This window comes from Neoarthrinium moseri (genome assembly GCF_022829205.1).
Source record: "Neoarthrinium moseri strain CBS 164.80 chromosome Unknown scaffold42_Wmoseri_CBS_16480, whole genome shotgun sequence".
Lineage (NCBI taxonomy): Eukaryota > Fungi > Ascomycota > Sordariomycetes > Amphisphaeriales > Apiosporaceae > Neoarthrinium > Neoarthrinium moseri.
The window spans coordinates 161,002-184,832 of NW_026055156.1; the positions used below are offsets into that span (position 1 = coordinate 161,002).

At 53.9% G+C, this 23,831-nt stretch overlaps 8 protein-coding genes across 8 annotated transcripts; 5 read left to right on the plus strand and 3 right to left on the minus strand.

Moving 5' to 3' along the window:
• Positions 1-93: 93 nt before the first annotated feature.
• Positions 94-2,327, plus strand: JN550_009335 (uncharacterized protein; the record flags this gene model as incomplete). The annotated part of the gene is made up of 3 exons (XM_049321396.1): positions 94-177; positions 266-1,855; positions 1,926-2,327. 3 exons carry the CDS (start codon positions 94-96, stop codon positions 2,325-2,327), a joined length of 2,076 nt encoding a protein of 691 aa, XP_049168692.1.
• Positions 2,328-3,060: 733 nt separating this feature from the next.
• JN550_009336 (uncharacterized protein) lies at positions 3,061-7,086 on the minus strand (the record flags this gene model as incomplete). The annotated part of the gene is made up of 5 exons (XM_049321397.1): positions 3,061-3,168; positions 3,231-4,584; positions 4,638-4,660; positions 4,740-6,421; positions 6,549-7,086. 5 exons carry the CDS (start codon positions 7,084-7,086, stop codon positions 3,061-3,063), a joined length of 3,705 nt encoding a protein of 1,234 aa, XP_049168693.1.
• Positions 7,087-8,378: 1,292 nt separating this feature from the next.
• On the plus strand, positions 8,379-9,807 carry JN550_009337 (uncharacterized protein; the record flags this gene model as incomplete). The annotated part of the gene is made up of 3 exons (XM_049321398.1): positions 8,379-8,398; positions 8,700-8,754; positions 8,818-9,807. The coding sequence occupies 3 exons, from the start codon at positions 8,379-8,381 to the stop codon at positions 9,805-9,807; spliced, it is 1,065 nt and encodes a 354-aa protein (XP_049168694.1).
• Positions 9,808-11,660: 1,853 nt separating this feature from the next.
• On the plus strand, positions 11,661-12,218 carry JN550_009338 (uncharacterized protein; the record flags this gene model as incomplete). The annotated part of the gene is made up of 1 exon (XM_049321399.1): positions 11,661-12,218. The coding sequence occupies one exon, from the start codon at positions 11,661-11,663 to the stop codon at positions 12,216-12,218; it is 558 nt and encodes a 185-aa protein (XP_049168695.1).
• A 248-nt stretch (positions 12,219-12,466) lies between these two features.
• JN550_009339 (uncharacterized protein) lies at positions 12,467-14,505 on the minus strand (the record flags this gene model as incomplete). The annotated part of the gene is made up of 4 exons (XM_049321400.1): positions 12,467-12,933; positions 12,985-13,106; positions 13,233-13,301; positions 13,364-14,505. 4 exons carry the CDS (start codon positions 14,503-14,505, stop codon positions 12,467-12,469), a joined length of 1,800 nt encoding a protein of 599 aa, XP_049168696.1.
• A 1,822-nt stretch (positions 14,506-16,327) lies between these two features.
• On the plus strand, positions 16,328-17,932 carry JN550_009340 (uncharacterized protein; the record flags this gene model as incomplete). The annotated part of the gene is made up of 3 exons (XM_049321401.1): positions 16,328-16,423; positions 16,550-17,718; positions 17,761-17,932. The coding sequence occupies 3 exons, from the start codon at positions 16,328-16,330 to the stop codon at positions 17,930-17,932; spliced, it is 1,437 nt and encodes a 478-aa protein (XP_049168697.1).
• Positions 17,933-19,987: 2,055 nt separating this feature from the next.
• JN550_009341 (uncharacterized protein) lies at positions 19,988-21,677 on the plus strand (the record flags this gene model as incomplete). The annotated part of the gene is made up of 4 exons (XM_049321402.1): positions 19,988-19,996; positions 20,109-21,341; positions 21,394-21,532; positions 21,586-21,677. The coding sequence occupies 4 exons, from the start codon at positions 19,988-19,990 to the stop codon at positions 21,675-21,677; spliced, it is 1,473 nt and encodes a 490-aa protein (XP_049168698.1).
• Positions 21,678-22,697: 1,020 nt separating this feature from the next.
• JN550_009342 (uncharacterized protein) lies at positions 22,698-23,369 on the minus strand (the record flags this gene model as incomplete). Its single annotated transcript, XM_049321404.1, has 1 exon — positions 22,698-23,369. The coding sequence occupies one exon, from the start codon at positions 23,367-23,369 to the stop codon at positions 22,698-22,700; it is 672 nt and encodes a 223-aa protein (XP_049168699.1).
• Positions 23,370-23,831: the final 462 nt, after the last annotated feature.

Sequence of the window (23,831 nt, forward strand, 5' to 3'; positions counted from 1 at the left end):
ATTCCCAAGCTGCGTACCTCGACGTCGTCCCGTCCATCCATCACCCACCCCACTTCCCTCCCCCGAGACGGACCAGACAGACAACCGCCCACGATGCTGTTGCGGCTCCGAGGGCCGGATGGCATGAAGAGGGTCACTATCGACCAGAATGACACCTTTGGCCACCTGGGCCAGATGGTACGCCTTCCCCTCGCCTCACCTCATGATACCCCACCGTGCCTCTTGTATGCGTGGAGTGTATGCTAACGAAGCGCCCCGGCTGCAGCTGGTCAAGGAGCTGCCCTCGACCGTCATCCCCGAGAGCATCACCATGTCGAACCAGCCGGCCGGCGGCGAGAAGAAGCCGCTGGCCGACATAGCCCAGTTCAAGCTCAAGCAGATCGGACTCAAGCACGGCGACCTGATCTTCATCAGCTACGAGCACCGCGCCGCCGCCGACACCGCCAACGGCCACGCAAACGGCGCCATCCCCGCCTCCTCCAACCGACTGAACGGCAAGCCCATCCTCCCGACCGACGATGTCCCCCTCGACTCGCCCTCGTTGGGCAACTTGGGCAACTTGGGCAAGGAGCCCACCCTCATCCGGAAGCCCTGGGAGGTTGTGCGCCAGTCGCCCCTCGATGACCGCTTAGACAGGCAGGACGGCAAGATCCCCCGCGGCCGCGACAAGATGTGCAAGCACGGCGCCAAGGGCATGTGCGACTTCTGCATGCCCCTCGACCCCTTCAATGCGCAGTACCTGTCCGACAAGAAGATCAAGTACCTGTCCTTCCACTCGTACCTGCGCAAGATCAACTCGGCAACCAACAAGCCCGAGCTGGGGAGCTCCTTCATCCCGCCCCTCAAGGAGCCCTACTTCCGTGTCAAGAAGGACTGCCCGTCCGGACATCCCGCCTGGCCCGATGGCATCTGCACAAAGTGCCAGCCGAGCTCCATCATACTGCAGCCTCAGACGTGGCGTGCCGTGGACCACGTCGAGTTCGCCACCTTTGACATGGTCAACTCGTTCATCGATGCCTGGCGGCGGACCGGCTGCCAGAGAGTCGGTCTCCTCTACGGACATTACGAAGAGTACACCGAGGTGCCCCTGGGAGTTAAGGCGGTTGTCGAGGCCATCTACGAGCCACCTCAAGTCGACGAAACCGACGGTGTCTCGCTGAACCCCTTCGAGAACGAGACAGAGATCACCCAGGTTGCGAAGCTCTGCGGACTAGAACCAGTCGGAACCATATTCAGTGACCTGTTGGATTCTGGTGTTGGTGATGGATCTGTCGTCTGCAAGAGACATGCCGACTCGTACTTCCTCACCTCGCTGGAGGTTTGCTACGCCGCAAGGCTGCAAGCTCAGCATCCCAAGCCCACCAAGTGGAGTGACACAGGCATCTTCGGGTCTAATTACGTGACATGCATCATATCCGGCGACGAGACCGGCCAAATCGCAATATCAGCATACCAGGCCTCGAATGAGGCTGTTGAGATGGTGCGCTCCAACATCATCGAGCCCTCGATAGACCCGACCGTCATGCTTGTTCAGGAGGAGGAAGAGGACGATGGCTCCAAGAGCCGGACGCGGTTCATACCAGAAGTATTCTATCGCAAAATCAACGAGTACGGTGCCAATGTGCAAGAGAACGCCAAGCCCGCGTTCCCCGTTGAGTACCTCTTTGTCACACTAACACATGGTTTCCCTTCGGAACCAAAACCCGTTTTCAACACGCCCAGCTTCCCCATCGAAAACCGCGAGGCTCTGGGGGAGAGCCAGCAGCCCAGCGCCGTGGCCAAGGCCCTCCAGACCAAAGACGGCCAGCAGAAACTCTCGGATTTCCACCTGCTCACCTTCATCCACAACATGGGCGTTCTTTCCAAGGCAAGTGACTTGATGACGATTTTGGCTCGTGCAAGCAGGTGTACTCACAAGATGACAGGAAGAGGAAGCCCTGCTCTGCCGTGTGGCCACAAAGCACGACCTCGCAGACACGTACCAGCTCTTCTCGATGCCCGGCTGGCAGACTCTGGAGGCCATCATCCAGTCGACCGGTGAGATACTTCCCAGCAACAGATTGAAGCGTCCTCGTCGGCCCAGTGGAGACGGGGAACAAGACGCCTCTTCTTCTCATCCCCTAGCCAATGATCCTTCTGCCACTACTTCTACCACCACTGCCAGTGGCAAGACTACTACTGCTGCTGCTGCTGCTGCTGCTGCTGCTGCTGCTACAAACGGTGAACCAGACGCTAAGCGTTTTGCTGCCCTTAGGCTGAGCGGTGAGCGCCGACGAAATGGCAAGAGCCTCCCCCGGGCCGTGCCCGTCCGCCAACCACCCGAGTAGGTAGCGTTGTCGAGGCTGTTGTCCGGCGAGACGGAGATCAGCCGGGCGGACAGATGATGTCGAACTGCTTTGGCGTTTTGCGGCGAGGAACCGGCGTCAATGGACCCGGCCGGGGGCTTGGTATACAAGTGGCGAGCTGTCGTGAAACGGCACGGATGCAGGGAAGGGACGTGGATACCTCACGAAAGCATAGTATGAGGCGTATTTTGAGAGCATCGCGTTTCTTTCCTAACCCCCCTGGAGCCCAAACTATGCTCTTGGTCGGCTCGGTGGGCAAATGTTGGTGCCATAGACACGGGGCGATATGGTGGCGCGACCTCGAGCCCGCAGACATAACAAGAGATCACAGTTGCACAAATGAGATAGATGCCATCGACGATGCGTGCAGCTCTCTCAGCCAAGCTGTTTTTGATGTTTGATGTTTTTTTTCTCTTGACTACGGGAAACGAGTTGAAATCAGAATAAAAAAGTAATAATCTCAAGTACCGAAATGCCCACCGCCGGGGGACAAAGATATATCCTCTCAATTCGAACGCCTGCCAACCCGGCCTAGTTTTTCCAGGTCTTGGGCTTTTTTGTGGATATGGACGAGAAATTGTGCTGGTGTAGAAAGTGTTTTTACGACAAAGGTCTCAAAATCGCCTTCCTCTCCTTTTTGTGAACCCCCGTAAAACCATCCCATCGAGACTTTGACGATGGATCTCTTTTCTCTCTGTCCCCTTTCTCTCTATATTTACAACGGCTTGCCGCCGATAAAGTCGGACCACCGGCGGACCTCGGAGGGGATACCCTCGTTGCGGGGGAGCTTCTCGCTCATGCACTGAGCGAAGAGCATGGCGGTCTGGAAGGTGAGGTAGTTAGCATCTTTTGAAGCTCCTTTGGAAGGTGTCCGGGGCAACTTACCTGAGGCTCCATGAACAACGGAACACCGAAGTCGACGGCGTTTCGTCGCATGACGTAGTCGACGTCAGTGGTGGTCCTGGCACGCTCCAGGGCCAGGTTGAAGACACCGCGGATGTCGTACTTCTGGAAGACTTCGCGCAGGGCGCGCTTGTCCTCCTTGGGGAACTCGATAACCTCGACCTTGACCTTGTCCTTGGTCGACGACTCGAGGAACTCCTTGACGTCGTTGCCGGCGGCGTAGAACTTGTAGCCGAGAGGGGCCAGGTAGTCGGCGATCTGGGTCAACCAGGGCTTGGAGACCTCACCACCGAAGAGGATACCCTCACCGGGCTCGGGGACACGGAAGTTCATGGCGGACTGCAGAGAAGTCCAGTAGGCCTCGACGAGGTCCTTGCCGAAGCAAGCCATTTCACCCGTGCTGGCCATCTCGACACCAAGGAAGGGGTCAGCACCGGCAAGACGAGTCCATGAGAACTGAGGAACCTTGACAGCGAGGTAGTCACGCTTGACAGCCATGAGATCAGTAGGGTCGGGGACATCCTTTCCGACGAGGGCCTTGGTGGCAACATCGATGAAGTTGGTGCCGAGGACCTTGGAGACGAAGGGGAAAGATCGGGAAGCACGCAGGTTGCACTCAATGACCTTCAGCAGAGGCTCGCCTCCCTCGGGGTTGTCAGCCTTGATGATTTGCATGTTGAAGGGTCCAGTGATGCTCCAGGCCTTGGCGACCTTTTGGGCGATCTCCTTGAGGCGCTCCATGGTTCTCTCATCCTGCTTGGTAGGGGGCAGAACCAGGGTAGCATCACCGGAGTGGACACCGGCCTGCTCCACGTGCTCACTGACGGCGTGCACGATGAGCTCTCCCTTGGAGGCAACACCGTCAACATCGATCTCCTGCGCACCCTCGATGAACTTGGTGATGACCACAGGGTGGTCGGGCGAGACACTGCTGGCGGCCTCCAGCTTCTCCTTGAGGTCCTCGTGGCTGCGGATTACCGTCATGGCGGCACCAGAAAGGACGTAGCTGGGTCGGACAAGCACAGGGTAGCCAACATCTTGGCAGAACTTCTCAGCCTCAGCGACAGAGGTCAGTTCATTCCAAGCGGGCTGATCAACGCCGATACTGTCGAGAATCCCAGAGAACTTCTGTCGGTCCTCGGCCTTGTCAATGTCCTTTGGGTCGGTGCCCAGAACGTTTGCCTTGCCTGTCTCCTGCAATTTAAGCGCTATGTTCTGAGGCAGCTGGCCACCGACAGATACAACGACACCGGAGGCGTTCTCGAGCTCATAGATATCCATGACACGCTCGTAGCTCAACTCCTCAAAGTACAGTTTGTCGGCATAGTCGAAGTCACTAGCTCAGGGTTAGTCGTCGGCTAAATTTCATGGAGAACCAGAATAACTTACGTGCTCATGGTCTCTGGGTTGTACTTCATTGTAGGTTAGCATATGAATACGCATGTTGAAGAAAGAAAGGGAAACGAGCAGTAATGATGCGAGTCTACTTACGTTGATCATAACGGTCTTCATGTTCTGCTTACGCAAGGCCAGAGAAGTGCTGACACCGCACCAGTCAAACTCGACAGAGCTACCAATTCTGTAAACACCGCTTCCCAATACGATGGTACCCTTATCATCGAATGTGACATCGTGGGTGCTGGCGTTGTAAGTAGTGTACAAGTAGTTGGTGTCAGCTGGGAACTCGGCAGCCAAGGTATCGATCTTCTTCACCCAGGGGCGAATTCCCATAGCCTGTCGGTGGGCACGGACCGAGTCCTCGTCGCTCTTGACAGCCATGGCGATCTGCTTATCAGAGAAACCCATCTTCTTGGCCTTGAGAACAAGGTCACGCTTGAGGTTCTCGAGGCTACCAACGGCCTCCATCTCGCGGGTGCAGTCCACAATGTTCTGGAGCTTGTACAAGAACCACTTGTCGATCTTGGAGAGCTCATGCACACGGTCGACCGAGTAGCCCTCGTGGAGCATGGCCTGACCAACAGCCAACCACCGGCGGTCAGTGGGGTTCGCGAGCACTTCGTCGAGGTCCTCAAACTTGTCTCCCTGGAATCCGACGAACTTTGGGTCGACCTGACGGATGGCCTTCTGGAAGGACTCCTCAAAGGTTCGGCCGATAGCCATAACCTCACCAACAGACTTCATAGCACTGCCAATATCACGCTTGACGTGTTGGAACTTGGCCAGATCCCATCGGGGAATCTTGGTGACGATGTAGTCCAGCGAAGGCTCGAAGTTGGCAGTGGTTGTGCGGGTGACAGCGTTGGGCAGCTCAGGCAGACTGTGTCCGAGACCGATCTTGGCAGCGGTGTAAGCCAGGGGGTAACCGGTGGCCTTGGAGGCAAGAGCCGAGGATCGAGAAAGACGGGCATTGACCTCAATGACACGGTAGTCGAGGCCGTCGGGCTGCAGGGCGTACTGAACGTTACACTCGCCAACAACACCAAGATGGCGGACGATCTTGATGGCAGCCGACCGGAGCATGTGGTACTCCTCGTCGCTCAGAGTCTGACTGGGCGCAACGACAATGGAATCACCGGTGTGGGTGCCCAGGGGGTCGAAGTTCTCCATGTTGCAGACGGTGATGCAGTTGTCGTTGGCGTCACGGACGACCTCGTACTCGACCTCCTTCCAGCCCTTCAATGACTTCTCGACCAGGATCTGCGGCGAAAGCGTGAGAGACCGAGCAGCCATGTTGCGGAGCTCCTCCTTGTTGTTGGCGAAACCAGATCCCAGACCACCCAGGGCATAGGCGGCACGGACAATGATGGGATAGCCGACCTTGTCAGCGGCGTCCAGAGCATCCTCGATGGACTCGACGGCAATCGAGTTGGCAATGGGGATGTTGATCTCGTTCAGGGCCTTGGCGAAGAGGTCTCGGTCCTCACTGAGCTCCAGGGTGTGAACGCTGGTACCAAGGACCTTGACACCATAGCGCTCGAACAGACCCATGCGCTGCATCTGCACACCCAGGTTCAGCGCAGTCTGTCCACCAAACGACAGGAAGATTCCATCGGGTCGTTCCCTCTCGATAACGTACGTAACGTACTCGGGGGTGACTGGGAGATAGTAGACCTCGTCGGCGAGCACGTGGGCGGTCTGGATGGTAGCAATGTTGGGGTTGATAAGCACAGAGGCAACGCCAGCCTCCTTGAGAGCCTTCAGAGCCTGGGAGCCTGTGAGGAACGGCAGGTCAGCACCAATTGGTCGGGTGGAGTGAGGGTATCGTGACTCATGCTTGACCGCCAACTCGGGAGCACGGCAGGCACGGCAGGCCTCGGAGCCAATTGAGCATGTACGAACCTGAATAGTCAAACTCTCCGGCCTGGCCAATGGCCAGGCCACCACTGCCGATGACCAGGACCTTCTTGACATCTACAATGTCCTTGGGCTTGATGACGCCGCTCTCGAGGTAAGCCTTGGGGTTGGGGGCCTCCTGGGCGAGGCCGCTGCAGCAGGCGGCCGAGGCTGTGAAGTTCCTGCGCTGGTTGTACTGCGAGGCCCTGGTGGCCGAGATCAGCTTCGAGTAGGCGGCAGCCGGGGCCGGGGCGGTGGTCAATTGCCGTCGGGGCAGGGCGGTAGGCAGTCGTCGTCCATGGCGGATCACGGCCGGGGCTCGATGGGCGAGCCTGGTGGAGAAGGCCATAGCTACCTGGAGGTTGAGGTAGAGGGGAGCTGCCAGGAGCTTGCTGTCTCCGGGACGGTGAAGCTGGGAACCTCTCGCGGGACCTGTGGTCAGGAAGTGGCGCCCCTTGCTGGAAGTCAATTGACCGTGTTGGATGAGCACAGGAGGAGGGTATCGGGTTAAAAGGTTGGTGAAAGCCTCAAGGGCGGTCGGCATCCGTGACTCGACTCGACTCGACCGCTACCTGCGGACCCTGGCCCCGTTCCTCAGTAGTCGGGAATTTTGGTGGGTGTGATAAGATAACGCGCGAGGGACAGGCCGGACAAGCTCTGAAAATTGGAAAATTTCCACAGCGCTGGCCCGCCAAACCACGGCGCTAGGCCGGAAACTGCCCTGGCGGCCCCCTGGCGACTGCGGCTACAGCTGTGACTCCCCTGCGACTTAGGAGCGGTCGCGGGGGCCGGGGCTGGCTCTGCAGCACCTGGTGTGGAAGATTTTTCCCAATCCTCCCCCGCCGTCACGGCTGACGGGCACGCAGATCCTGCTAATATCGCTGCTATGCTTTTCGTAGGAGACTTGCAGCAAAAATTTTCAGCCCACCACCAATGATGTAACGCAGGTAGACCCCCCGGATCGTCAACATTGTGACTGGTACCGGAGCTGCATCGGAGCTGCTCCCCCCGTGAGCCCTACTGTGCCTGCACAGAGGAGCATCCCACCAGGCTTGCTGGCACGTCAGGGGTGGCTGAGAGCCAGTGTAAACCATGATTGATTGGGCATAGCCCATGAATCAATTGACAGTCTTGTCCAGACTGTTTCTCTGATCCATGGTCGACTTTGGGCCTTTCCTGGGTTACCTATGACGTTGCAGGGCAGCCGGCATTGAGAGTGAGCTCTCTTCCCCAACCTGAATCCCTACCCCTGCCTTGCCGTTTTTAGCGTTACACCCAGATCTGTCGCGTTACAGGTCCTGCGAATCAAGTGTCGCGCATAGTAAGTCCAAGCTCCAAAGCGGACAGGACCCAGTTTTCACAACTGCAGCTAAGAGCCCCTCTGAGAGTATACGATTTCGAGTATGTCAGAGGCCCGAGGCCTGGATACAAGCATGTTCGTCTCTCGATCGATTCACGTACAGCAGGCGCTTGGCAATCCAGATCAGATTTGTAGGGGTGGTATTTTTTCTATAAGGGCCTGGACTGGGTACATCTCAATAATGCTGAAATAGAGACACGCAGGCTGTTTACAGATGGGTATAGACCTCGAAACGCTACGGGGAGGAAACTCATTCAAACCTGTAGCCTGAAAGTTCGCTGCGATGCTCTGGAATGAAGGTACACTAGCGGATAATACACACACCGAACGAATGACCTTGCTAAAAGTAATGATCATACCCTACTAAATCTTGCTTGATTGTTCTGGCCAACATGTGGTGTGTGAATGCAAGATTCTCATTGCGCAGAGCTAGAAAATTGTAGATTGCGGTGAGAACGGGGGAGAATTCGATCAAAATGAGTCGATTCTACCACAGGTCTGGCAGCTCTCACCACATTGACCGACAGTTTGCTAGAGAAGTTTTAGTCATCCGTCACCGTTTTCACCGGCGAAGTCACTTGGTTCCAGGGCAGAAAACACGCGTCGCTTCTTCTATTCGCTTTTGTTTCTTGCCAACGAAACCGGACTGGTGAATCCATTTTCACCATTCTACATAATTTGCCAGCTTGGTGGTTTGCAAATTGTGATCCCACTCACTTCACCACTCTACCAGTTCGGTGGTACCTTCACAACATCACCTTTCGATCCTCAACCTGAGCATCCCAGGCTCTCCATAGGATTCAGTCTGAAGAGCAGAACTTCAGAGAACAGAAACAACTGATCGAAGTCGAGGTACGTACGTTGGACGGACCTCTTGGCTTCATTGTCAAACTAACTCTCCTTTCTCCTGAGCAGATTGCAGACACTGTTCTCACCATCATCGAGGCCCGAGAGAACGCCAAGAAGGGCTCTGACGATTCGATCCGAACTAAACTTGCCATATGTGCCGATGTCTTCATTTCTCTGAGAGGCGACACCAATGCGCTCAAGGCTAAGGATCACTTGATCAGCCTCAACCGCCTCACTGGAACGGTTACTCAGCCCAAGAAAGACGTTATTTGGCCGCCTGCATTCATTAACAAGGAGTACACAGTCATCATGGCTCAGAAGGACACCCACAAGAAGCTCCACGTAATCTCACGTGACGATCCTGGTGATGCGCCCAATTTCCCGCACGACCAGTCCTCGGCCTTTACGCTTCGTCACTTCTTGTGCTCGCAGAACTTGGCCGAGAACAAGACCAACGCTGCGTGGGCTCTCTACTGCGCTCCCGTTGCCTTCCTGTCGCACGAGGCTCGAGTTGATTGGCACCGTACAATTGGCCACAAGAGCCGATTCTTCGCGACCGTCCCAGAGTTTCTGGCCTACGCCAAGGCCCAACTAACCGGTCAGCGTCCGAAGGAGTTCGCCGCATGTATTCTTACTCCTTGGTTCTTTGGTCAGCAAGAGATCGCCGCCCTGGCCCGTCAGAAGGACCAGGCCATCCCCACTGCTTGGGAGAAGAGAGCCTTCCGAGCAGGAATGATGATGGTCGTCGTCCGTGATCAGAAGTTTCGCGGACATGTGTACTACAAGGTCATCCTGTTCAAGCCCGCTGCTCCTCATTACACTCTCGCCCAGGAACCTGCAGCACGGCGTAGTATTCAGGACCAATGGATTGAGGATCTCAAGAAGAGTACCAAGGAGTGCTTGGGTGCCATATCTGGAGACTGGATCGGAGGTATCCTCAAGCACCGTGACGAGGGACCTAAGGACCGCAATGTCAAGCCGGACTCTGTAGAGCTTTCAAGCGCATTCATCACAGAGATCATTGAGCAGCCCGGAAGCTTGCCTACTCAGCCTTAGGAACTGCTGAACAGAAAGTTCGTCCGAGTGCCAGAATGGTTTCTTGAGTTGCCGGAAGAAGAGTAGATTTTTTAGAAGCTTAAGGTAGTTATCTTGCAGTGACATTGCAAAGCAAGGATGCCTTCTTATAGTAGCGAGGGTAAACGCCCGTTCTCAATGCAAGCAATAAGATGGACTCTGAAAAAAGCAAACCTCGAGTCAGTGACTATCATTCAGGCACACGCAACTGTAGAGCTCGTAGAGCATGTATCCAAACCAATATCTGTGAGAACCGCGAATGGAATGGGAGAAGATGGCCGCGAAGGGGGGTGGGAAAGGAGCGCCAAATATGAAAATTCACAAAAAGAGTCCAAAAGAAAGGGGGGAGATGTTAGGTTCGAACCACTTTTCTAGCCCTACGGTAGCACTGGGCATGTCCGTAGGAGGGGTGCTGCAGTCACCTTAGTCCATGGAGGGCTGTTACTGGGACTGTACGCTTACTCGGCGTGACAGCCTTCATCGGGAGTTTGGGAACCTTACCGCTCGGCTAACGAGCCAACAATCCAATCTGTTCATATGACCATACTCCCTCAGCTGTCGAAAACTTGGGCACCTATTAGCATTTAAGGTACCACCTGGGACTTGCTTGCTCGGCAAGCGGACAATCAGGTGGGCTCATGTGAATAGAATAGCAAACAGACGGGACCAGACCGCACTAGAACACCCCCCACCAGGCAACGGTGGCCTAGGGTGAAATATTCAACTGAACAAATACCTCTGCATTGCAATCATTTCATTCGCTGCCATTCAGTTGTTTTCAAAGATGTCCGCATTTGCAAACCGTTATCACATTGCTGATTGGGAATACTGAAATGCATCTGCTATGCTGAATAATCATTTCACACTATGTATCAATCCAGCTCAAGTCGCATCTCCAAGCCTTTCTAACTCGTTAAATGTTTCTCGATGGAGCCCGTTGGAAAGCTCCGAATTGAGAGTTACAGCATTTCATTTAATCCCGTCTATCGTATTGTCTAGAGGAGCTGCCAATGGCGGCAACTTGGTGAATGCTCTATTGACAGCCGGTTAGTACGAGCCTTCCGACGACAGACTGGTTGAACAGCAAGCAAGACAACTACTTAAGCAGACAGATACTAGAGCGAAAGCCCTCGGTGTCGATAATCTTTACACAAATCTCAACTATGCTGCACCATGGCAAGATCCTATAACAGCCTATGGCGCTCGCTCGGTCGAAATTGTTCTTGCAAACGGTGAGCGAGGAATACGATCCGGCGGGCTTGTTTCAAACCCAAGTCTCTGGAGACCTTCAGCTGTTCTTGTGGTCCATACTGAGAATTCATTCGAGCCAGAATCTTTCATGGACCAGTGCAGTAATTAGAGTTTTGCGACATTATGGCTCGCATGCTCGTTGTTTGTATTCGCGCAAGACTTTGGGTAGAAATAAGCACGTCAGCTATCACTTAAACTAGAATTCCATCTTCTAACAATGGAAGCATACAATGCTGCCCCCGCAATTATGCAGTAATGAGCAGCCCAGGTGCCTCGGCCTGTATCAGCAGCTGCAGCGCAGCATCTTGAACAGCCTCACACACGCTTCTCGTATAACGCTCCAACGATCACATCAGCAGACGCATTTACCGAGACCTAAGTTCCTAGAATGAGGGCACCAATCAGCGTTATCATAGGATACAACGACGATGTCAGATCATCCTAGTCTAGCGGATGCATCGTTCGTATAAGAACCAACCGACTTTGGCACAGGACACCTACCGAGAATTCACATAACCGTACCTTATTCTAATCACTCGCTAATAGCTTTGGCTCATCCGTCTCTGTTGTTCATTAAGCGCATAATGGAGAAAGACGAGAACAGCAAACCCATTTTGTCGGAGCTGGGCAGGCCTCGACGATACATAACTGACCACTCTGCTGATGGCAAGTCCGTTTTCAGCAATACCCTCGAGGAAGAGATTCCGTCTGTTGCCTTTCATGGCACAATCATCTTTGACGCATTCGTATCTTCGCAGACACCGGTGGAAATGAATGGCGGTGCTGATCTGAAAGCCATGCAAGAAATGCCCCAACTGGAAGGCCACGTGCGGAAGGATGTAACAACTGTGCGTGTCGTGGACTGGCTTCCCGGTCAAGTGGCGATTATGCACCGATCCGTGTCGATCGACTATGGGGTACTGATATCTGGTGAACTGGAACTCGCCTTAGATTCTGGGGAGTCACGACTCTTGAAGCCGGGCGATGTTGTCATCCAGAGAGGCACGAATCATGCCTGGAGGAATCCTCACCCAACGAAAACGGCGAGAGGGTTATTTGTGACAGCTCCATGTGTCCCTCTAGTGATCAACGGAAATCAGCTGGACGAACACATAGAATGGCCCGAGACGCCATCAGTCTAGCTCATACATACGATGGACGGACGGACGGACGGATTTGAGTGAACCTTTTATAATCAAATCAGGTATCAGACTATTAAGTCAATCGTAGCTCGTCTACAAATAGTCATGGTCGCATTATGCATCAATCGTCTCACTACTCTAGGCCAGCGACTCTGGTACATCATCTTGTAGAATAAGTAGTGAAGGAGGAGTCTAGCCGACCAGAGGCGATATTCCAACCAAACATGCACTATAACTAACATACGGCATCATTGTGTTCTTCGCATCTGTTGATCGAGGTCGAATAGGTTGAACATGGCAGCGGCTCCCAGGAAATCATTCTCTCCAGGCTCATGTCTTGTGCGATTTGCTTGAGCGAATGCATTTTCTCCGTGCTCAAGGAAGCCTTCCATGATGACCCAGGGGTTGATGCCCCTAGGATCGTTCCTCGCATGCGGCTGCACATGGCGTGGAGGAGGTGGAGAGCGAGGCCGTAACGGAACTTGGCCAGCCGGGCCAGGACGCTGCATCCAAGGAGGATGAGGCTGTGGATGAGGACCGTTTCCACGATTCATATTCGCCGGGTTGAACATGGGCATGAATGCGCGACCGCCCTCATAGATCGGTGGATTCTCGTAGTACTCACAGTCCCGCTTGTGCTTGCATCGCAGGAAGCTGTTTCGGTCATGATAATATGCCTCGAGGCAAATGTAGCACCATTCGTGCCCACAAACACCTAGAACGTTGGGTTAGCAAGACGAAATTAGTCTATAAAATGCTAACCCACAAGTTATATGATCACATCCCGAGTACTTGTAGACATCCTTGTGGCACTGCGGACAAGCTTTCGTGATCTCCTTGACTTTCTTCTCGGAAGCCTTTTCGTTTTTTCTCAGCTTGTGCGTGCGTCTGTCAAATGCGGAGCATGTTTCACCCTTATGCCACGGCAGGTTGTGGTGAGCGCATGACGATGCCCGGCAGGAGTGGCATTTCACTTTCGAACAGTTGCGATCAACGATCTGGCCGGATTCGCACCTGGGATTCAGGCACCATCGGAAGTCCCTGATACCGGAAAGGCTGGCCTTCGTTGCCAAAGCGTCATACCTAAGCAAGAACAACAGTTAGTAAGAAGGTTCTGGGGGGCTTCAGGGCGAACGTAAGCGAACCTGTCGAACACCTGCGGATTCGCAAACGTCTTTACGTCGTCGAAGAGGAGGGTTTGTGGACATTCTGGGCATTTAAGTCGATCCCAGGCCACTGTTTCCATGCTGGAGGTGATCCATTGTCCGACACAATCATTACATGTATTTGGGGCGTGCTCGCAGGCTTGGGTGATTTGTCTCGGCATCTCTGAGATCCTCTTCTCGTCGCCACATACCGAACAGCTTTCTGTAAGGGGCACAAGCCATGCTTCTTCCTGGTGGAACTTTTCCGCCACTGCATGCGGGAGGTGGAAGTCGACGGTCTGTCCATCCGAAATGCGCATGCGTTTATCTAGGACTTTGCCTTCGCAAATCAACGTGATGTCGTCCTTGTCCACTTTCAAACCACCTGCTAAGCGGACGTCGCAATTGGTGAGTATTCCGGTCTTTATCCAATTTCGAAGTAACCGAAACCCCGTCCAATGTCCATTGCCGGTTGTGGGTTGGTGATACAGATACTCCTCATTCATACCTCTCAGAACGAGGTAAGCCTTTGACGGAGCCACATCGATCCATATTATTCGACAGAGCCACGCTGTAATTTTGCAGGCTTCCCAATTGTTCCCTTGGACCGGCCCAGGACGAAGGCCCCCGCGTGATGATATAATGATTCTGTTCGGATCTTGGAGCCCGAGCAGTGAGGCAACCACTTGCCTTAATTCACCGACTGTGCTGCCCTTTCCAAGAGCACAGTGAATCTGGTGAACCTGTGACCCTTCTAGCTGAAGTTCTTTGCTCCAAGTAATACGAATCGAGTCGTCATCATCGCTGCAATTATAGACACGATAGTGAAGCGTAGACACAATGCTGGGGATGTTCTCTCCTAAGAGGCATTGGCTCCCCCAGAAGTAGGTTATTCGGGCATTTTCAGACACCGGCTCGTCGTGAGCCTTAAAGCGACGCTTGAGGAAATTGGAGATATGAGTCAACTGTGAAGTCTCCTTGATTCCGATCTTGAGAGATTCTCGCAGACCGTCGAGGTCAAGCAAATATATTTCAACTCGTCGTTCATGTTTTTGGCTGCTGACAGAATGCCGACTATCTGGTTTTGGGTGATGTCGCGATTCCCGTTTCTGATGTGGAATTGGCTGGGAATGTTTGAACATTCTGGACCACAAGAGATTATCCAGAAGAGCAACACAGCCAGGCTAAGTCATTGGGAGGAAGTATTGCCGGGTTTGGATGTGGAGTAATCCGTGAGGAGATCGAGCTGGTAGAGTGTCTACACAGGATATGACCAGGATCATGTCACAACTTAAATTATAGGATGAGATATCGCAACATTTCAGCAAACTTCACAAAGAACAGTGCCCAAGAATATGTGGCTCTCATTGCAAATAGTAACCTGAGTCCCAGACAGGCCAGGTCATAAGCAAAGGCAAAGAGGAAAGCCAGCCGAAGCTGAATTTGTGAGGAAAATGAGGCTCTAGAGAACTTTATTCTGGTTGGTCGAAACGGAGCGGGGCAAAGCTTCGAAGCTCCTTTCATTGCAGTATGTTTCCAACCTGTGTCTCCACGAGTGCAAGACTGCCAGTGCTCACCCATTGGCCTCAGCTTCCCGGCGATGAATGCAGGGTTGCGTGTCGACGGCTAGTGGGGTTGGGCGCTGTGAAGGATGTATGGTTGAAGCTCAAGGCTTATGCAGCTCTGCTGCATGCATATCGCCGGTTCTGATAGGCTCGGTAGATTGCAAGCCTCGTCAAAATAGCCCTTCGCAATGAGTGGTTGAATGAACGGTGCCCAATGTCTCTCAAAGATTCCTGTACCAATCACGCTGTAACACCATCCAGATTAAGCCTGGCCCTGCGGTGATGAAGGGGAACACACCCTCTCGAAGCCTTGCTGTTCGGTATACACATAGTGGCATACAAAAGCAGGGCGCCAGCAGAGGTGGCAATTGCCAGGTCGTTGAGGGGACCATGGTGATGGCATATGCTGCATACAGCCGGAACGTTCTCAATACCGTAGACTCGTGCGAGCAAACCTGTCGGCGGCAGTCTTGCTGGCCCCACTCAACTACTTCAGAGCAATAGAAGGGCTCTTGAGATAGCAAACGCAACTAGAAATCGTTGATCGCGTTGCTCTTGGGATGAATCGTCTCCGAGGTCAAAGCGCAATTCGAACGATCAATGGCTGAAATGGTCACGTATGAATGAGCAGACAGACCAGCTTGGGAAGGAAGCAAGCAAGACCCCGTTGCCCTCACATATAGGTTGATTATCCACTTGCATATATGAGGAAGTATAGCGGCAAGTCATCGTACTGTCGTGAGGTAGAGGATGATATTGCAGGAAGGTGGTAAAGTGCTCGTAGTCGGTATGTATCGGATGAGTTGTCCGAGTTAAATCCGTGGCGGAGTTTAATTTTCTAGGAGTCTTTCGCCTGGGAGATGAGCTACAGACCGCAGTTGATTGGCGGAGTCGCAACTTCAATGATAATAACGGAGTAAGCAACCTAACTCTCATGCTCAACACCATCGACTCGGAAGCCAAGTTTGCATCTTGATTCAAGTCACTGGAACTCATTTCGATTCGCTACTGCCCTGATATCATTTGTTTTCACAGGTAAAAACTCCCACGCTAAAACTCCATTTCGGGGAAACCTTTGCGGACCTGCACATGTACCTAGGAGGCACAGCCCGTAACCATGCCGGGAACTTTTAACAGCCTAAGTGATCTAACCCTTATAGAACTGTCACGTGAGGCTGAAAAGATCTGTGTATTTTGCTTATGGCCATCGCTAAGTGCACTAGATCAGCGTATCTGCTGGCTCGTTGGCTCATATCGGATCAAGTATAGGCTCGTGTTGCACTGCCATCTCGGCGTGTTCCGGCTTCGGTGCCACAGCGTCAAATAGAACATTAGAGCTGGTTTGCTTTCATCAAACATCACGAGTCTTACCAAAAGAAATATGGATGAGCGTGCCACTATGACCACCCAGGATAACCCCAAACTTCCCGCTGCCCCCGCACTTCTGACGACTCTTCAGGGGGAGAAACACCACGAGACGGAAGCCTCACTTTTGGTATGCTGTTTACTTCCTACCTGTGACCCTCATCACCACCCTGGCTCAAGACCGCCACGTTAGATATAGATTTGTCATGACAGAGTCACTGGCATAGCATAGCTCTAATGTACGTTATTCTTCTAGGTAACATGGGATGGCGATGAAGATCCTCAACATCCCTTCAACTGGCCACAGGCTCGCAAATGGGCTATCACGATTCTACTCTCGAACGGCGGCTTAGTCACGCTTATGTCTGGAGCTATGCTGGCACCAGCCCTCCACTCCATTGCGCACGACCTCGAGACCGATGAAGAGGAAACTCAGATTTTCTTATCAATCTTTATTCTAGCCTTTGCCTTTGGGCCGATGGTTCTCTCACCACTCGCCGAGGTCTTTGGTCGGCGCCCGGTGTGGCTCCTTGGAAGCTGCTTCTACGTCCTCTGGAACACTGTGGCAGGCTTTAGCCAGACTCCCGGCCTTATGATAGCGAGCCGCGTCCTCTCTGTTATTGGTGCCAGCGTAGAATTTGCCATTACTCAGCCCGTGTTGTCTGATTGTTGGGTGCCGGCCGAGCGTGGCAAGTCATTCTCAATTTCTACCTTCATCCCATTGCTTGGACCGGCAATAGGCCCTATAATCGGCGGTGTCGTAACTCAGACTATTGGCTGGAGATGGACGTTCTGGATTCTATCCATCTACGACGGAACCCTGATTATCATAGGGGTAGTTGTTCTCCAAGAGACGTACGAGCCGATCTTGCTTGCGAAGAAAGCTGCAAAGTTACGGGAAACGACTGGCAAGTCCTATCACGTCGACACAGAATCTTCCACGTTGACCACGAAGTTATCCCGTTCTCTTTCCCGACCGTTCCGACTTTTGTTCACCCAGCCGATCCTCCAAGTCGTCGCGATATTTCTTGCGTATAATTTTGGTATACTTTACATCGTCTTATCGACGTTTGCCAATCTATGGATCGAACGCTATGGGCAAAGCGAATCCCAAAGCGGACTTCATTATATAGCCCTAGTGCTTGGTTATACGATTGCCGCACAAGTGGGTGGTAAAGTAATGGATCGGTTATGGGCATATCTCAAGTCTAAGCACGGTGACAATACGGCACCTGAATATCGCGTACCGTTGATGGTCCCTGGTGCTATTCTCATCCCACTGGGTCTATTCATTTACGGATGGACTGCGGAAAAACACCATGACTATCACTGGATCGTACCTGATATCGGCATCGGCATTTTCGGATGCGGTATCATCCTCAACACCCAGGCTATGCAAGCCTACGTAGTTGAGGCATATCGAAAGTATGTAGCCTCTGCTTTTGCGGCAGCTCAGTTCTTGCGTAGTGTTGCTGGCTTTGCTTTCCCAATATTCGCGCCGTCCATGTATCGCAATATTGGGTACGGCTGGGGCAACACGATACTCGGGCTGACATTCATCGCCATTGGCTGGCCCGCTCCCTTCCTACTGTGGAGATATGGTGCAAAGCTGAGAGAAATGGGCAAGCCGCAGTGGTGAGAGGTCTCTTGTGCTTCAGTAGCAATTGAGCATCGTCGTTACCGAAGTCTTTTTTTTTTTTTTTTTTTTTTTTTGGTTGCTGGACGTGTCTACTTCATCTTTGTTGCTCTAGCTTGCCGAGGACCTTGCCTCCAGAATCTGCAGCGGTGGATTGCAGTTATTGTCCAAAAAATATCTAGGCTCTAGGCGCCTCTCAAAATCTGAAAGCGAAGTAGGCCAAGGAAATTCCGAAGTATTTGATCAGACATTCTGCCGATCGAGGCCAATTTATCGTCTTGTCTATACTATGCGGTTGAGATGTCTTCGTAGCCTGGCTGCCCGTGAGCTTGGCCCCTTTCACACCACTAGCTTAGCATTCCTGCTGCCTAACATTGACGAAGATGGGCAAGATGTCGAGAGTCTCGTGACGACTGCTGAACAGTCATACTTGCTGATTGGGAGGTTGCAGCGACGTAGCTTCGAGGTAGTTTGGCTTGTGTGTGTATTCATCGTACTGTCTGTTGCAATTATCTTCAAGTGCTGGGCGGAAGAGCACCAGTTGGTCACGTGGTCATCCCCTTTCACGACCTTGCACGAGTCCCATTTGCCCTGCCCATCGCCCTTTTGGTCACCTTAAAATGCCTGGAGTAAAGCGGGCCAGAATGAAGTTGACGCAACACGCAGAAAGCCACAGCAGCTGGAACAGCCCAGCCGCCAATTTCACGGCCGGTGGCTTGCACGAGCCACAGGCACGTCGAGTCCAAAACGCTGGGCCGGGATTTTTTTCAGCGGAAGCGCGACGGGCCAATGAACTAGCCGTTGCCCCGCGGTTGCCAGTGTTGATGGAAGGTAATTGTGGGCCATTCACGTTTCCAGGGAAGGAGCCATGCGGGACGTGCAACCTCATCGCGTCTTTTTGCAGCGGGCCGGCGTCGAGCCTTTGTATCGAGGTACATGCGCACGTCTCTGCTCGACCAAATCTCCGATCTCAGTCTCTACTGTGCTCTCTGCAAGACATCCGTTACGCCTTCCTATCGAAAGCCAGCCTGGGATACTATCTGGTGCCAGAGTCTCGAGCTTTCTGTAAACCTTCGTCCGTACTATATTCTTTGCAGTATCGGACGGCGCGACCAACACAGCCAGACTCCCACATAAGCTCTGCGTGTCGCGCAATCCCAACTCCCAACTCCCAACTCCCAACCTCGTGCCAACGCGCTCTGAGACGCCGTGGTGACACTGGTCACGCCTCTGGTCCATCTGTGGTACTCGGTACTTTCAGACGGCAGGGATCCACCGGGCCAGACGGCGCCTGCGACTCTGCACCTGGTCAACTACGCGCTAGCCAGCCCGCGCGCCGTACTGTACACACAATCACCCGTCACATCACGTCAGGTAGGTAAGCCAGCTGGGACCCGTGGACGCTCCGCTGGGGCTCGCGGCCTTGTTTCTCCTCGTCCTGTTACCCGTACCCGCTTTGGACCGCGCTACGCTCTCGCTACCCACCACCAAACACTGCACCTCTCTTTTGAAATCACTCCTCTGCTCATAAGCCTGCCCGTAAACAACATCCTCCTCGCCCAACATCCTCTCCTCCACCCCATTCCTCAACTCGACCACCGGCTCCGTCTCCCACGACGCGATATCCTCAGCCAGCCTCTTCCCGTCTCATCCACCAGCACCTCGCCCATTCATCCCGTCCGCCTTGGGATCTTGCCATACCGTCACGGTTGCTGACCCGAACCCGCGCCTAGCTTGTTGATATCAGACAAGCTCCCAACCCAGAGACTCTCGGGAGTATCGTATAGGTGCGTACCACATTCTACGGGCGTCTTCTCGCCTGTTCTTTCTTGTTGCACGTCCAACTCGGTCCATTGGAAGCTCCTGTAAGCTTCTTCGCGTGGCAAGCGTGTTGCATCGCCTCAGGCGTGTTGTAGGCTTTGCAGCTGCCCCACGCCTACTCCATCCCAACACGAGCCGAATATCAGACGCCACCAGAACACCAGACTGACAGCCGTTGTGTAGAATCCGCAGAAACAGAATCGAAACTCGTTAATACAGTGTTCTTCCATCAGCAATATGCCTCCTGTAAGTTGGTTCTCCCGCGTAGAAACACGAGCATCCCAGCCATTGCTGGCCCCACTCTCCATGACACCCTCGCATACCGCGTTCTCGACCGTGTGCTGACCCGTGTTCGTAGGGACGCCCTGCCAGACGACTCGTCTCGAACGAGAACGATGAGAACAGCAGTTCCACGCGTATGACGCGTGCAAAGGCCGCCGCACTCGACGTCGATGTTCTGACCGTGCCGACCAAGCAACAGCCCCTCCAGTCCAAGAAGTCCGCAGTCAATGCCACTGCCGCCAATGCCCAGAGGAAACGCGCCGCGTTGGGGGATGTCACCAACGCTGGCAAGGTGGAGGTTGTCGAGGGCAAGAAGCCGCTTGCCACAAAGACTGGTCTTGTCTCCAAGGCTGCCCAGCCCAACGGCGTCCACAAGACCACTACCCGTGCCACGTCGACGCGGACGGTCCTTGGTAGCAAGGACGCGAAGAAGCCCGCCGAGGTCAAGCGTGCCGGCTCGGGATCTGGTGCCCTCGCCCCCTCGTCTACCAAGAGAAAGGTCGCCACAACCACAATCAAGCATGACCTGATCGCAGAGGGTGAGCCGGCCCGCAAGAAGGTCCACAAGCTGGACGAGGACGAGAACGTTTTCCCAACCAATGCCAAGACCACCAAGGCCGAAGAGCCAAAGGCCGAAACCTTTGACGAGGAGCCCGCGAAGCCTGTATACCCCGAGGGCGTCAAGGATTTGGACAGCGAGGATCTGGATGATCCCTTGATGGCCGCCGAGTATGCCACCGAGATCTTTGAGTACCTGCGGGACCTGGAGTGCTCATCGGTCCCCAACCCCGAGTACATGAACCACCAAGACGACCTGGAGTGGAAGACACGAGGCATCCTGATTGACTGGTTGATCGAGGTCCACACTCGCTTCCACCTCCTGCCCGAGACTCTCTTCCTTGCCATCAACATCATCGACCGCTTCCTTTCGGAGAAGGTGGTGCAACTCGACCGCCTGCAGCTGGTTGGCATCACTGCCATGTTCATCGCCTCCAAGTACGAAGAAGTCCTGTCGCCCCATGTTGCCAACTTTGTCCACGTTGCCGATGATGGCTTCTCGGAGGCTGAGATCCTGAGCGCCGAGCGTTTCGTCCTCTCCACTCTGGACTTCAACCTCAGCTACCCCAACCCCATGAACTTCCTGCGTCGCATCTCCAAGGCCGACAACTACGACATTCAGTCGCGTACCATTGGCAAGTATCTCATGGAAATCAGCCTTGTCGATCACCGCTTCATGGCCTACCGTTCGAGTCACATTGCCGCTGCCGCTATGTACCTGTCGCGCATGATCTTGGATCGTGGTCCATGGGTAAGTTTTGAGAGCATGTACTGAATGTTTTGCCCTGCTAATGCAAGAATAGGACGAGACTCTGGCATACTATGCTGGCTACACTGAGGAGGAGATCGAGCCTGTCTTCCTGTTGATGGTTGACTACCTCGCTCGTCCTGTAATCCATGAGGCTTTCTACAAGAAGTATGCTAGCAAGAAGTTCTTGAAGGGTAGGTTGACATTTTGCATCCCATGCGACTTCATTGCTGACATTCTTGCGTAGCATCTCTTCTCACACGGCAGTGGGCCAAGCGAAATGCTCCCGAGTTTGGTATCACCGATACCAAGCTCTCCCTCGACGACATCTCAGCATGAGATTTTGCTTTCGAGTCGTTTCATTGCAAGCATACTCAAGCGCGTTGATACCTTAATGTCAAGTGTTCTGTTGACCCAGGATACCCAGTGGGCTGTTGGATGGCCCTCACGATAATTCCTTGTTCATGACATAGATCCACGAGCCTCATACCACAACCATCGTCGTTACTGTCCTGGTTCCCGCCTCCAACCAGGACAACATTGTTTCAGTTCCTTTCGTAGCCTGTGGCTACATCGTTGATGCATCTCTCTTGTTTCTCCCTAGTCGGCCTCAACTTTTGCCATCTGTCGATGTGCATGGCGTCTCGGGCATAGGAGTCTAGGAGTATTTGGAGGGTGGCGTGTCGCGTTTTGTTTATCGGCAGATCCCCGCAAGCTTGTTTCCCAAAGGATTGGTACTTCACTCTGGTTATTATCTGGCACTGGACTTCCCGCCCCCAGGAGTTCCCTGGCCCTGATGCAGTCTGATTGCTTTGCTGAGCTCCGGTGGAGGAGATGACGGCACAAGGAATGGATAGGTGCAGTCAAGCCAGCTAGCTACCTTTGGATTAGGGGCGTTGGAGGAGAGCATGTCGTTTTGTACATACATGTGCTGGATTGTCGGATTAGAGTACTTTTTTGCTGATGACGTACGGGGAAATAAAAAGGCTGTTCATGAATTTAATGTTCAATCATCAAAGCCCTACAAGACTGAAAGTGATCTGTCTTCTACGGGGGCTGCAGCTTTATTCTCACGCTGTCAGTATTCATGCTGGGGTACTGTTGGATTCTCCTTGGTCACATTTTCGGACGCATGTGATATCTCAGGTCATAGGCCCGTCGGCGCCAGAGCCGTGATGCACAATGCCCGACTTATGGTGCTCAACACGATGTGTGAATAAACCAAGGTAGGCTTTCGGGTCCTGGCATTCTTGGCCCCGCAACCGTCAAGGCGCTCTCTCGTCTCCGTTCTCGACAACACCAAGGTCAAAACCGCCCACAACACGATCCAGCAACCGCTCCTCAGTAGCATGTCTATGTCTATTCTGGCGTTGGCGTTGGTGTTGCCTCGCTAGCCCCTGCTTGGTCGTTGGATGAGCCTGCAGCTCGCTCGTCAGCCCCGGGTCCTTCACGGCCATTGCCTGGCTCAGCAGCGCTGTCGGGCGCCGCGCTGCCGGACGTTTGGCCATTGGGAGCTGTGCCATCAGCACCGGACCCAATGGTCTCGCTGTCATCGGGACCATCTTCAGGAGGACGCGGCGGAGGTGGAGGGTCCGCATCCGCCGTCCCGGAATCCTCCCTTGTCTGCGCCTGACCATCAGCAGCAGCAGTTTCATCTCCGCCGTCAACACCGCCACGAATCCGCTCCCTCCGCTTCCGCAGCCCCTTGTCGCGACCCCCGAAGCGCTCCATCAGCTCGCCCCGGCCGGGCGGCTTCGGCCTGCTCTCCATGCCCAGCGTCCGCTTCACCAGGCCCCTGAGGCCCGGCGTGCCGTGCTGCTCGCGCAGCTTCGCGAGCGCCTCCTTGTGCGCCTGCTCCGCGGCCTCTCGGGCCTGCTTGGCGTCGTCTCTGGCCGTCTGCTGGGCACGGTGGGCCGCCTTGCGCTCGGAGGCCAGGCGCAGGAAGGCGGAGCGGGCCGGAGGCGCGCCGCGGCCGCCGGTGATGAACCAGTGGGTCAGGGAGATCGGAGCGTCGTCGTTGGAAGGGGCCATATCTGGTCATGGGGGTTCGCTACTTGGCTTGGAGGTGGAAAGGGGCTTATGACAAGGGCTTCAGGTTTGCAGATGGATTACGTGGTTCGAGGCGCTGAATCCGCGCCAGGTCTTGTGTACTGACTCACGGAAGCGAAAATGAGCACTCAAGTGCGTGATGAGTGTTTTGCTGCGAAATACATTCACTTATGTCATCTATGGGTATCGGAGGAGGAAGAGGCCTGCCGATGGAGAAACTAATGTACAAATCAAAACCCTTCTACCAGCTGAGAAGATACCAGCCATGTGAGTGGTCGCAATGGAGGATCTGCGATGAATGTGCAGCAATCATTCACAGCCCAAATTGTGAATGTAGTCCATCCGAACTTCTTCTGAGACCATTCCAGAATTTCTGGTTGAGCCCTACGATCACCTAACCACCTTGGCTCCTTTTCCCGAAACCAAAACATACCATCAATGCCA